Source organism: Anser anser (assembly GCF_964211835.1).
Source record: "Anser anser genome assembly, chromosome: 1".
NCBI classification, from domain to species: domain Eukaryota; kingdom Metazoa; phylum Chordata; class Aves; order Anseriformes; family Anatidae; genus Anser; species Anser anser.
In genome coordinates, this window is record NC_139720.1 from 14,260,637 (window position 1) to 14,272,744 (window position 12,108).

The 12,108-nt window shown below is 43.5% G+C and overlaps 1 protein-coding gene across 3 annotated transcripts in view; it reads left to right on the top strand.

The window, feature by feature from the left end:
- LHFPL3 (LHFPL tetraspan subfamily member 3) overlaps positions 1–9,388 on the top strand; it is a 261,232-nt gene extending 251,844 nt beyond the window's left edge. For all 3 annotated transcript variants that reach the window (XM_083819860.1, XM_083819859.1, XM_083819858.1), the window contains one exon: positions 6,771–9,388. Coding sequence is in view for 1 of the 3 variants with exons in the window: in XM_083819858.1 (XP_083675984.1) it covers positions 6,771–6,799 (29 nt within the window). In the remaining 2 variants the exon portion in view is untranslated. The remainder of the gene's footprint in view (positions 1–6,770) is intronic.
- Positions 9,389–12,108: the final 2,720 nt, after the last annotated feature.

Here is a 12,108-nt window from a genome sequence, read left to right on the forward strand (position 1 = left end):
CTCAGAAGGTCCCGTGGTGCTGGCACCAAGCCGTCCAGCTGAGGAACCCAAGAGCTGCTGGTAGCAAGGCAGTGGAGCTGTCGCCCAAGGCAGCCCTGCTCCCATCAGCACAGGCTGTTGCTGACAGATGACAGGGATGACAGCTATGACTTTACCCTACCCGTGGATAGGTCTCTCTTCCCTCTGCTTGTCACTCTTCTCCTGCCTTTCTCACCAATGCACACGCATATGCTATGTTCGTGGAGCCACATTCAAACCAGAAGGCCACCCAAGCCATGCACTAGGCAGGGTGGCAGGGGGAGCTTGAAGCCAGCCCAGATTCGGGGTTTCAGAGCCTGTCACTGCCATCTGGTTATATTTAGGTGCATTTGAAGGAGGATCCTGTTGAAGGAAAATTGTCAGGCTGTGATGAGGTGCCTTCTTGAAGCTGCTATAGCCCCAGTTCTCAACTTTTTGCAGTCACAATGCACCTGCCCCTGGTGTAAGATCTCGCTGACAAAAGCAGCTGAGCTGGCTGTGATACGCAGCTTGGCTCACGCTTCCCACCAGGTTGGCTGGCTCCTTGCATCCCTGCACCAGGCACACCAGCCTGTATGCTGTGGATCTCATCTTCCTGGGTGCTCAGCCCTCCTCGGATGGAGCTGAAGCTTCCGACTCACCTCCTGTAAAGCCATTCACCCCTCCATAAAGGCAGCTGGGGCGTGCAGTTGCTTGATAAGTAACAGGACTAAAAATACCAGCCCTCAAGCTGTGCTCAACAAGCTCTCTGTCAACCTGCTACAAGCAACTAATCCACAACAGCCTAATATTTTGATATTTCAGGCTGAAGATCATCTCTCTGTGTGGGCAGTAGCTTCTCTCTTTATGTTCCTATTCATGCTGTTAATCGCTCTGTGCAGGACAATTATAAATCCCATTGTCCAGGATTCACACGTCTCACTCTGTCCATCTCAGACTCGGGTCTCCAGTGTCCTCCAATGTCTACAGTCCTGCAGGAGCCAACAGGTGCTCACTTGTACTAGGAACCATCCCTGGATGAAATGAGTCTTCTGTCCCTGCCCAGAGCCTCATACTCGATGCCTGACTCCTGGAGAGCTGATGTTACATACGATGCATCTCCAAGCTCGTCTTCTATCTCCTCTCTCCTCCCAAAAAAGCTCCACACCTTCCTCAGAGTTTTCATCTGGAGAAGAAAATGCACTTGAAGAAACCAAGAAAACAAAGAGGGAAACTGTCATGTTGCACCCTGGCTCCAGACCTAATTTCCCAATATATCTCTCCTTTCATACGCTGGCACAAGGTCATCAGACTTAATTGCTTGATCCTTTTATTTTTTTAATTAATTTGTCTTAATAACTACAATTTTCTCTGGAGACCTTTTCTTATTGTCATAACAGCTTCAAAACACACTCTGCCTGGAGAAATAAAAGAAAACAACCCAGAAAATAATGTATCCCTGTTGTGCCACTCTTCTCCCCCCCCATAGCACACTGGCTGCAACCAGCCTCTCTGAACTGACAGCCTTTTCCTCCTGCCCTGTGTCAGCCTTTACATACAGCAACAGGAAAAGGAAAAGAAAAAAAAAATGTAAGAAGAGATTGGATTTTAAAACTACAAGAAGTGGCCAGGGTCTGGCGGGGAAGGGCAGGATGTGACCAGCAGGGCAGTCAGTCGGAGCACCGAGGGCGCAAGGAGGGCGGCCTGAGGTCTGCAGTTTGCCTGCAATGCTCCGGGTTTATTCTTGTGACTGACAGTACATGAGTTGTTTATGCCTGTAAGTAGTACACGGATACCAGTAGGTTGGCAAAATTGTTCTGACTGGATCCTTCAGCCATTTTTCTGTTTCTTGTCGGAAAAGAGTGTCTACTAAGGTGGTATTCTTGTGTTCAGTGGTTAATTCCAACCATTAGCTTCCTTGTGACCCTGAAATAGTCCTCTCAGATACTAGAAATGCCCGTGTGCAGCCATGAACTGAGTCTTCTGTGTGCAAAAGAGCTTGGGCATCCTTTCACTGGATGTTTAGAAAATTCTTGAGTGCTCCCACCATTTTGTACAGCCCTGGAAACAAGCATTTCCTACAGCCTGTGTCCCTGGAGTTCAGCTGCTGCCACTAACAAGATGCACAAGATACCATCCAGCAGGTCAAATAGGCTCTATCATCCCTCTCAGATCTGGTTTCACGGGGTTTGCATGCTGAATAGGTTAAAAAAAAACTTGATATTATTTATGCTATTTGATTCTATTTTATTGCCAGGAAGTGCTTCAGCAGAAGAGCCAGCTCACATGCCCTTCTGTCCAGATGAGCTTCTCTTAAGCTGCATGGACAAAAACATCCCACTTTCAATCCCAAAGTTTTGTAAAACTTTTAGCAACTCCTCGAGGTTTGCTGTGTGCTCTCACAGTCTCATTACCCCTGTGCTCCCAGGCACTGTGAGGGGCTGCAGAGCCGCAGCTGCCAGCTTCTGCCTGCTGGCTTGCCAAGGTGAGGAGGAAACATGCTCAGGTAGCTCCGGTGTGGACAGCACATTTATCACATTTTGTTGGAAGATGCTGAATGGTAAAACACCAGGAAGGGAGCTGCTAGCAAAATAGATCAGGAATTTGTGTCTGTTCTTCCTTCCGTTTCAACAGGGGAGACTCGATCCTTCCTTTCTCTGTCTACATTGCAGTGCAGCAGTAGGCACGGCTCGCTCATCTCTTGACCATGCAGCTACTTCCAGGACTGTCTATGGGAAGCATCTCCAAAAACACATGCTAGGGTTTCAGCTTTGATCACCAGGACTCTTATGTGTTAAGAGAGGACCTGAGATGCTGCCTGCCTGTTTACTGAGAGCATGATATTTGTCCCAGGGTGGCTGTCAGGCCATTGTGCCAGGGGAGGTTCGGGTTGGAAATGAGGAGACATTTCTTCTCAGAAAGAGCAGTCAGGCACTGGGACGGGTTGCCCAGGGAGGTGGTGGAGTCACCGTCCCTGGGGGTGTTCAAGGAGAGGTTGGATGTGGTGCTTAGGGACATGGTTTAGTGGGTGACATTGGTGGTAGGGGGGTGGTCGGACCAGGTGATCTTGGAGGGCTTTTCCAACCTTAATGATCTGTGATTCTATGAATACATAACAACACCCAAAAAGGCCAGGGCAAAGGATGCATCAGGCAGGAAAAGGCACCCGCAGCAGGTAAGCAAAGGAGAACACTGATTTAAAGAACCCCCTATTCCTCTCTCATCACAAGGAAAACAAAATCTTTCTCTCAGGCAACCCAAATAGTTTTTGTTACGTGCTTTAAAGGGAATATCTTCAAAGAAAGGAGAGGAGGCAGAACACCATCTGCCCCCTGCTGCTAGGCATCTGCCTGCCTTTCATGCCTTTTAATTATACGCATCTGGCTGTTGCCCAGGACCTGACTGCACATTGCTGTTTGAATTTTGGAGTGCAGTAGCTACAAGTGGAGTTTTAACATGCTTAGCATTGCACCAACCGTGATGTGAACAACAAAACCACCTACCTGTGGTTACAAGGAGCTGACCCAGATCACAAGCAGAAAGGCAGGAACTCGAAGCACCTCATTAAAACCCCTTTTTGTTGGCCTACTGCCTGGGCAGCTGTTTCATCCAAGGTGCCTCAGCATATTTATTTTCAGCTGCAGACCTTCAACAGCAATGTTTCTCTCCTCCTTCATTTCCTGCCACACACCAAACACGGTGCCAGTCTTCCAGAGCTATAATGCTGCTCCCTAGGTTAGAGGAATACAGGGGAGATGCTGGGAGCCGAACTCTGGTGCTTCATCACCCATGGGCTCCTGACAGCTGGTGTGATTTTGGAACAGCACTGGTTTTGGTGTGACCATGAATGCCAGTTGCTCTTTAGCTCAGGCAACCGCAGTAATTGTGTGTGTTTGGAGCCAGCAATATAAGATTAGCTCTTGGAAGGGTGTTATTTTCTAGACTACCAGTCAAACAATCAGCAAAGAAGATTGTACAAATATGTCTGGTGACAATTAGTGGGATAAAGTGTTAAGTCTGTTGGAGAGAAAATACATTCAGACCTGGAAGTTGTGCCTTTCTCTGTGTATTTGCTATCCATCTAACTGCCTTTACAGTAACAGCATGTAGGGGACTACCTGAAACTCAGTAGGTGTTTTATACCTTGGCAGGGAACAACTTTGAAATCTTAGTATGTGTTTTTATCTTCAAAACAAAGACATATTGGTGGCCTCTCTGAAAATGTACATAAACATTAAAATGCTGTAAATCTTTCACAAGGTGACTGCACCCCAGCCATCAACAGAAGTGACTTCCCTAATTGAATGGCTCAAACACGAATAAAAAATGCATTGTCAGGTTGTCAGCCTCACAGGCAGCCTTCCAAGACTTTAAATAGAGAATTTAACAGCATAGTACCTAGGTGGTTTGGGCATTACGGCTTTCACAAAGACTGCTTCCATTAACTGATTTCTAGGCAACAGCGCTAGAAAAGGCTTGTGAGTAGCTCTAAAAAAAAAGAAACTTCAAGAAGTCAAGAGCCTATGATGTGATACAAACCAGACTGAGGGAAGCTGGATGTGAATGACTTATTTCTGCCTTATCAGCGAGGCACCTCTGGTATTTATTAACCTTCATTTCCATGTCTATAACACCTGTGCACAAAATTGGTCAAAAGAAGTAATAAAGGTTTGAGCAACCCCAGTACTGTTACAACTCAAACACTGCTGGAAATCCAATGAGCACTCTTAAGGATTTGAATAACACAGGCATGCTGTTCAAAAGTCTCAAAAAACGATCCCTCACTCAGCAAATAAATAGGTTAGAGGTTCAGGTACTTTCTTTTTCTTATATTTAGCTGTGCTACTTGACTATATTAATATTTACCCTACTAATTACATTAATAACCATATTAGTAAAATACACTGAAATTCCCAACTTAGGCTATTTTAATACATTTTATTTATCACAAATATGTGCATTTCTCATTCATTCTTTGTCCTTCCTTTTTGCCACGTTTTAAAGGGACAAAGGAAACTCCTGGAGCTATCAATGGCGTTTTTTCTTTCAAAACTGGAAATTTTTGGTCCCATTATATATTCACTTCGTAAGAATGTTTTTACCACAGTGAACACTATATTGCATATTCATTTTCTGACAAAAGGAAAACAGATCCATTCATCTTCGGCAGGGCCCTCCTTAAGCTCAGCTTGTGCTTCTCGGATAATTTATTTCCTAGTTTCTAGTGTCAGCAGTATCAATTAAAAATGTTTTCTTTGTGAAATACATCTGGACTACAGATAATTGCTGAGCACGTGTGGGCTATAACGAGTCAGAATTTTCCTGCCAAAACCAACTTTGCTTGAAAAACATCAATTTGTTGGAAGTTGATGGGGGAAGCAGGTGCCCAGGGCCCGAAGCAGGACGCCTCTGGGTTAGCCACCATTGGGTTCCCAGGTCCATGGCATCACCAAAGCCTTGCTCCGGGGCTTAATGCTCCCCGGTGTCTGTGGTAGAATTGGGAGCAGGCCAAGAAATCCAAGGAATTGGTGGGGATGGGAGAAGATGGCTGGTCTATATAACTTCAGAGAGAATAAAACATTTGTCTCTAATGTGTTTAAGAGTTTCTAGTTCTGAAACTCGTTCATTGCCATTTCAGAGTTAAATCCTTTCTTATTATTTTATTTTTACAAACATTGTGATTTCCCCGAGTCCTGAATCCCAGCAGTGTCCCACAGAGGCCCCTGTGTTACGATGAGCGTTGTGATGAAGGTGGTCATCCTCTCCCGCAGGCTGTGGGCTTGCAGGAGCTCTGACCACAGGAGACAACGAGGAGGCTGCCTGCAGAAGGACTGCATAGCTTGGCACAAGCCATCCGGGAGAATTTAGCTAACGGTGTATTTGCAGAGCTCATTTTGATCTGAAGAGCTCATTTTGGTGAAAGCCAAGCCCCAGAGTAGTCACATTTTTGCATTTGCTGGCACACGTACATGCACCTGCAAAGTAGCACAGCTCCCGTGTTCTTGGCAGAGGTTGTTAGAGCACAACCATCCCATGCTGAGTGCCCGGACAGAAAAGATGGTGAGAGCACGCACATGTACATGGGTGCCTGTAAACAGACCTTCTCATTACACTGCTGTTCCCATGAGCTCTCCCCTCCAGTGCCGATTTATGGGCAGTCACCTCCAGCAAGGCTGGGGGAGCCTTCCTCACCCTGCTCGCAGTGTAACTACAGCCAGCACCGGCTGTCCTGCACACACAGCTCTGTATGGTACAGAGAAACTGGATGGGGGAGCTTTAGTTTTTATGGCAGGCATTGGTTTGAAAACACCTCAGCCCTCACTGGGGTCTGTTCCTTTGAAATTTATCACCATACACTGTTTTATCTTGTTTACAAGTGTGGATTGTGTGCTCAGGGGAGTGAAAAATTATTGAGGTGGAACAAGAACGTCAGGATTGTATCTTGATTCATGATATTCCTCCAGCGAATGTGATTCCTGCCCTGTAAGCACTGTATCTTTATTTTCATATTGTTCAAACTTTAAATGAAGCAATCTGATAATTTTGACTTCACATGTTGATTCACTGATGAAAGATGATTTTTAAGAATTCCAGATTACAAATCATTGTCATAGCTGAAGATTAAACTTGCCGTTTTCCCTGATATATGGAAATACAAATAACAAAGTGTATTTGAATATTGATCAGACACTCAGCCTGAGCCAAGTACAGTATGAACAGCTTTATGTTTGCTGGCAGTAAACCAGCTTCTCTCTTCTCTCTGTTTTGCACAGTCCTTCTAAGCCAATCCTCACTAGAATGAGCACAAAACAAACCGAATAACAGCTTTTGTACATCAACATTAAATGGGAAGAAGCTTGGGAAAGGGCCTCCGAGAGAGAAGAACGCTGACGAGAGCAAAATGCCTGATTGGTAAGCGCTACCTTCTAAACATAGATCAGCCAGACGTGGAAGTGATTTTCGGAAGAGAAATGCAATCATGGATTACACACCAGCTCATTAGAAACTGTTGCTGAATACAGCATCCAGAAGACATGCATGAAAAGTCACATTTGGGGAATAAATTAAAAGGGGTGTAGTTGTTGCTAGATAAACATATGTAATATATATGCATTGAAGAGGTTTGTAAATGTCATTTTTTTTATTCAGACGGAAAGCAAAAAGCTTTAAAACCTTTCACAGTAGAGAGGCAGTTAACTCCAGACTATTCCTATCCCAGTAGCCAAGAAGTTGATAGGACATCTCTCTTAAATTAACATTTATAAATAGACTCTCTGAATGTTTCCATCTCCTAGTGGAAAAAGCATAACTTTTAATGCTATATTTCTGCACCTCATTTACTTCAGTGTATAATACGTTGACTAAAACTGTAAAGCTTCTCAATTTTTACTGCGTATGTGTTCCAATTAATCTATGTCTGTAACAAACTTAAGACTGGAAAATTACTTCTGACCTATATTCTAGTTCTATGAAGCATATATACTATAAGATATGTCTGACTGAATATCATGATACTATAATTTCCCAAGCAACATAGAATTGTTTGCATTTAAAGCAACAAAACAAAAGCACTTGATTTCTTTTTCATAGGAAAAAGTAATTTACCCCTTAAATGTGTTAAAGCAGCTGCTGGCTGTGAGGGCATTTCTGTTCTTTTCCTTGTTCTGCCACATAACCACTAAGGGACACCTCTGGCCTCTGCTACGCCATTCGGGCTAGGTGATCGAGTGATCCCTTCTGGCCTTCAGCTCCACAGGTAACTGAAGGGAGCAGGAGCGCACGCACGCTGCCAGCAGCTCACACAGGAGCTCAGCCTGGGCTCAGCCAGCTCCCCAGCAGCTCCCCTCCTTTCCAAAGCCACTGAGCTTTGGGTGAGACACAGGGTATGGAGACAGACCTGGATGCACCAGGCACAGGGAGAAGGAGGGAGGCAGAAGCCCCCTCTCTGCTCCTCTCCAATGCACCCAGCATGGCATGCATCTCCCCCTGGGACAGGACCGGGCAGATCCCAGCACTTCTCCTGCCCCCTCCTGTGCATCACAGCCAAGTCCAGCCCCAAACAAACACTGCAGTGCAAGTTTCTGCAAATTTTTTAAGCCTGTCACATCATTTTCTGGCTTTCAAGGGAAACGGCTAAAATAATCATTCATTGTTATTGCTGATCCTAAATACCATGATACACTGAGGACATGAGTAAAGCATGGGTCAAAGCTGGTTTTAATTATTCACTGCACAACACAAAGTATTCAAGGACTTGGTGCGTGAATCTCAGAAAAAAAATTTCATCTTTGGTTGAAAAATTATCTTCAAGCAAACTGCCAATAAATAAATAAAGGAATTAGGCAACTCTTTTATCTAATTACCAAGGTACCACTGTGGCTCCGCTTGTTTTAGAAACTGAACATTGATGTGGATGTCTGCCAAGTAAATGTATATGTGAAGCTGGGTAGCATTTAAAATAAAACTGTTTTAATCTAAATCTGTTCTTGTAACTGTGTGTAGGAGACTCCCTTGACTTCTACAGGACCAGCATTAGAGCTGGTAAAAAAAATCCCACCCAAATCAATCAGCCACCATAAGCATATTCCCAGCACCTGCTACTGAACTGAAGTGGGCAGAAAACCAGGTAATTTACACATGGGGATGCATGAAGTCATTAAGGTCCCACTTCAAACAGGTTTTTAAATCTGTGCTTAGCCCAACCAGTGTCAGCTGGAAAACACACATCCTAAAAAGCCGGGCACCCAGGAGTTCCTGTGAATGGTGTCTCAGCAAACCTGTCTTCATTCACGGCTCCTGTTGGTTAACACACACGTTATCACCCCATGAAAAGCTTTGTTAACTGGATGTGCCATTGTATCATCAACTTCTTTTGGTCTTTAGGTTTACGTCTATCCCAAATTATTGCAGTCGTGGCACTTTAGCTGCGACAGAAATCACCAAAACAGGGTTTCTCTGTAGTATATTATTTTGTTATGGACTACTATGTTTGGCATCATGGTGACTGTGTAACGCCAAAGTCCTTTCTAAACACAAACAAATGTTGCAAAAAAGTGTCATCGCAAGACCTTGCAACCCTGCCAGGTCAGTGAAAATGTACCATTTGTACCTAAACAGAAGGAAAGACTTACAAGGATGTATATCACTAAGTGTTGATTCAGTATGAATAGTATGTTTTACCTTTTAAAATGTTACAACTTTCTCATTCCACTCCATTGTAATTTGTCAACTGTAATTTTTTTTTAAGTCAACAAAGACTGTAAAGAAAACTGTTGAAATACCTGATTTTCTGTAAAAAGTAATAACAATAATTTTTGTTACTTTAAAGTATGCTTGGTATTAAAGTACCTAATAAAGTTCAACAATGAATTTTGTAGCATACTAAAATAAAGTGTGATAGTGCTTTTCTCCAGCTCATCTCTGGTAACGGCTACTCTTGTTGGAATCGCTGTCCCCCTCATAAACACAAGCCCGGCCACTTCCTACATGCCTGTGCCTGCACAGATTCCTAAGGTATGCAAAGTCTGAGCAAAATCCAGTCCCTTCATATGGACAGGGATTTGTGTGCATGCATCAAATTTACGGGCTAAGAACCTTGGTGGTAAGTCATCTGCATCCTTTGGTACCCAACTATACACGTCTGGGCAATATAAAGCTCCTGGTTACTTTGGCATAAAGCTTTACAATAAGAGGAAGAAGACTGTAAATTATTTAGAAGTTAGTTTTGGTTAAACAGAGACCTGCCAGGTGTGTAGGTTGTTGGAGTCCTGTTCATTCTAACAGGCAATGCATTTCAGTTATTCCAAAACATATTGGAAACCTTCAGAAAGTGATTTGGAGTACACAGTAAAGCTCAGAAACTGATTCCCCCTAATTTCACTCCACGAAATTCCACTGAAGGCAAAATTCCTGGGTCCATCAAGAGCTGTCACAGACGTACATCAACCCAGAACCTACACCGGCAAGAGGTAGGTACTTTGGTGTCAAGTGGATACTGGATCTGCCTCCATGACGCTGATGCAGTGGTGTCTGTGTTCGGGGATGATCTAGAAATCATTGTGACTGGGATTGAATTATTCCCAATCTCTGAGGATTTAAAAAGAAATAAGAACTAGACAGGAAAAAAAAAATCTGCACTGAAGTCAATAGCTTTACCCATTTCTCCTTCCCAGGGAGCTCTGTGCAGCAGGGACCAGCTTTGCCTGTTGCTGCAGTAGCTGGCAATACCTGCACGCATTTGCCATCGAGCCGTATTTGCAGCCAACAACACACTGACCGGCCATCCTCATTGGACTCTATTAGAATTTTAATATGAGACTTTCACAGAAGAACCAAAATTCTTCAAAGTAGAATATTTAGTCTAAAAAATCATGCTCTCCATTTACATTGAGCAATGAGACACCACAAAGTTCCTCTGCTTTTGGAGTGGTTCCTATAGTGGCCACAAACCACTCACTGAAACCAGGGGTGCAGGACCTGCCTCCAAGGCTGGACATCAGCTCAGTCACCTGGGAAGGCAGTCTGGAAGAAAAGAGACTGAAAATCTGGGAGTGAGGCCTGACATTGCCTCTACAAACTGGTTTTAAATTAGCATAACAATGTGGGATACTACTCCTGATTCTGTCAAGTGCAAGTTAGTTTTACATTAGCCTAATATAGCTGTAAGAATTATTAATAATGAATATGATTGATGTGTTAATAATTAACAAATATGTATTATAATTATGTATTAATAATTATAGTCTATTGAATTGCTATTATTAGGACAAAACAGAAAATCAAGATTGTCAAAATCCGATATACTAGACTGAAGTCTCTTTGATATGATTACCGATTTTTTTAAAAAATATATTTCCCCATTTTTACAGCAGAAAATGATCTAAAATATCAGTTACATTTTTAGTTACACAGAATCAGGATTTTCCCATGGGGTCTTAGTGGAGAAAGGCAGGAGCTTTGTTCTGGTTTCGATGTGTGCAGAAAGAAAGGCTGTCCCAGAGAGGGCCAGGCACCTCGTTACATCGACGATTCATCGATTCTCAAACACAGCCTTCTCACAAGATACAAGGTGAAACACCAGGACGTCAGCACAAATGTCAGGCTTCAGGGAATGTAATTAGCACCCCGATTCTCTTTTATCTGACATTATGCCAACACAATGCAAAATTAGCACTGAGCTAGGTGGACGACATTTAAGTTTGAAAGGAAAGCTAGCTCTCCTCTCCATTTGCCTCATTTTTCCCACTAATTAAATGAATTTAGTTGGAATGTCACTGGAGTATTCTGAGGCTCAATTAAGTGTCTAACTGTATTTATTGTGTTTCTCAAATGGCAGTAGAAAAGAATGTGAAATAGTAAGATTCTCAGGCAATGAGATGAGAAGATTGGGGGCATCAAATTGATGGAGTTTTCTGGAAGAGCTTTTAGGCTATCAGCTGCTACACACATCATCAAGAAAGGAGCTGGTTTATTCTGTATAGCTGAACTCCCTGTGTGCTTCAGGATAGGGAATAAAGTCACTCAGGAATTCTGAAAGAGGTTCCAGGTTAATATGTGCTACCACTTTATTATTTTGTCTGTTGTAATATAATACGAAATTCCTCATTTACATTCCTTAATTGTTTTTGCATTCAGTAATCTCAAAATTCTTCAGGCACGAGGTACCTTGGGGATGCTGAAAGCAATGGAGGGGCTTTCCTGGAGCAGCACCTGGGAGTAAGGGATATTGAGCATATCTGTGCTGCCATCTAACGGCCGGCCTTTTCGGGGTTATTGCCGGCGCTTGCTGGCAAGTGCAGCTTTGCATTTGCATTTATGGAGATCAAGGTAAGAAAAACAGTGCATAGGTAACCTCCTGCGCCTCTCGGAAACGGGGAAAAATCAAGAGGCTGAACCGCTGGTGTATTAGCTTACACTGGAGAGCTATCACGTTTGACAACTTTTCATTCGAATTTCTAAAGACTAAAGAGAACAAGCCACATCTTTGTAAACGTGGATGAGAAGTTTGCCTAACATTTGAAAAGCATTTTCCAGTGCAGTTGCTCCCCAGGGACAGGCTGCTGCACTTCCCAGTTGGGACAGACACTAATTCCTTTCTTACCTTCTCAGGGA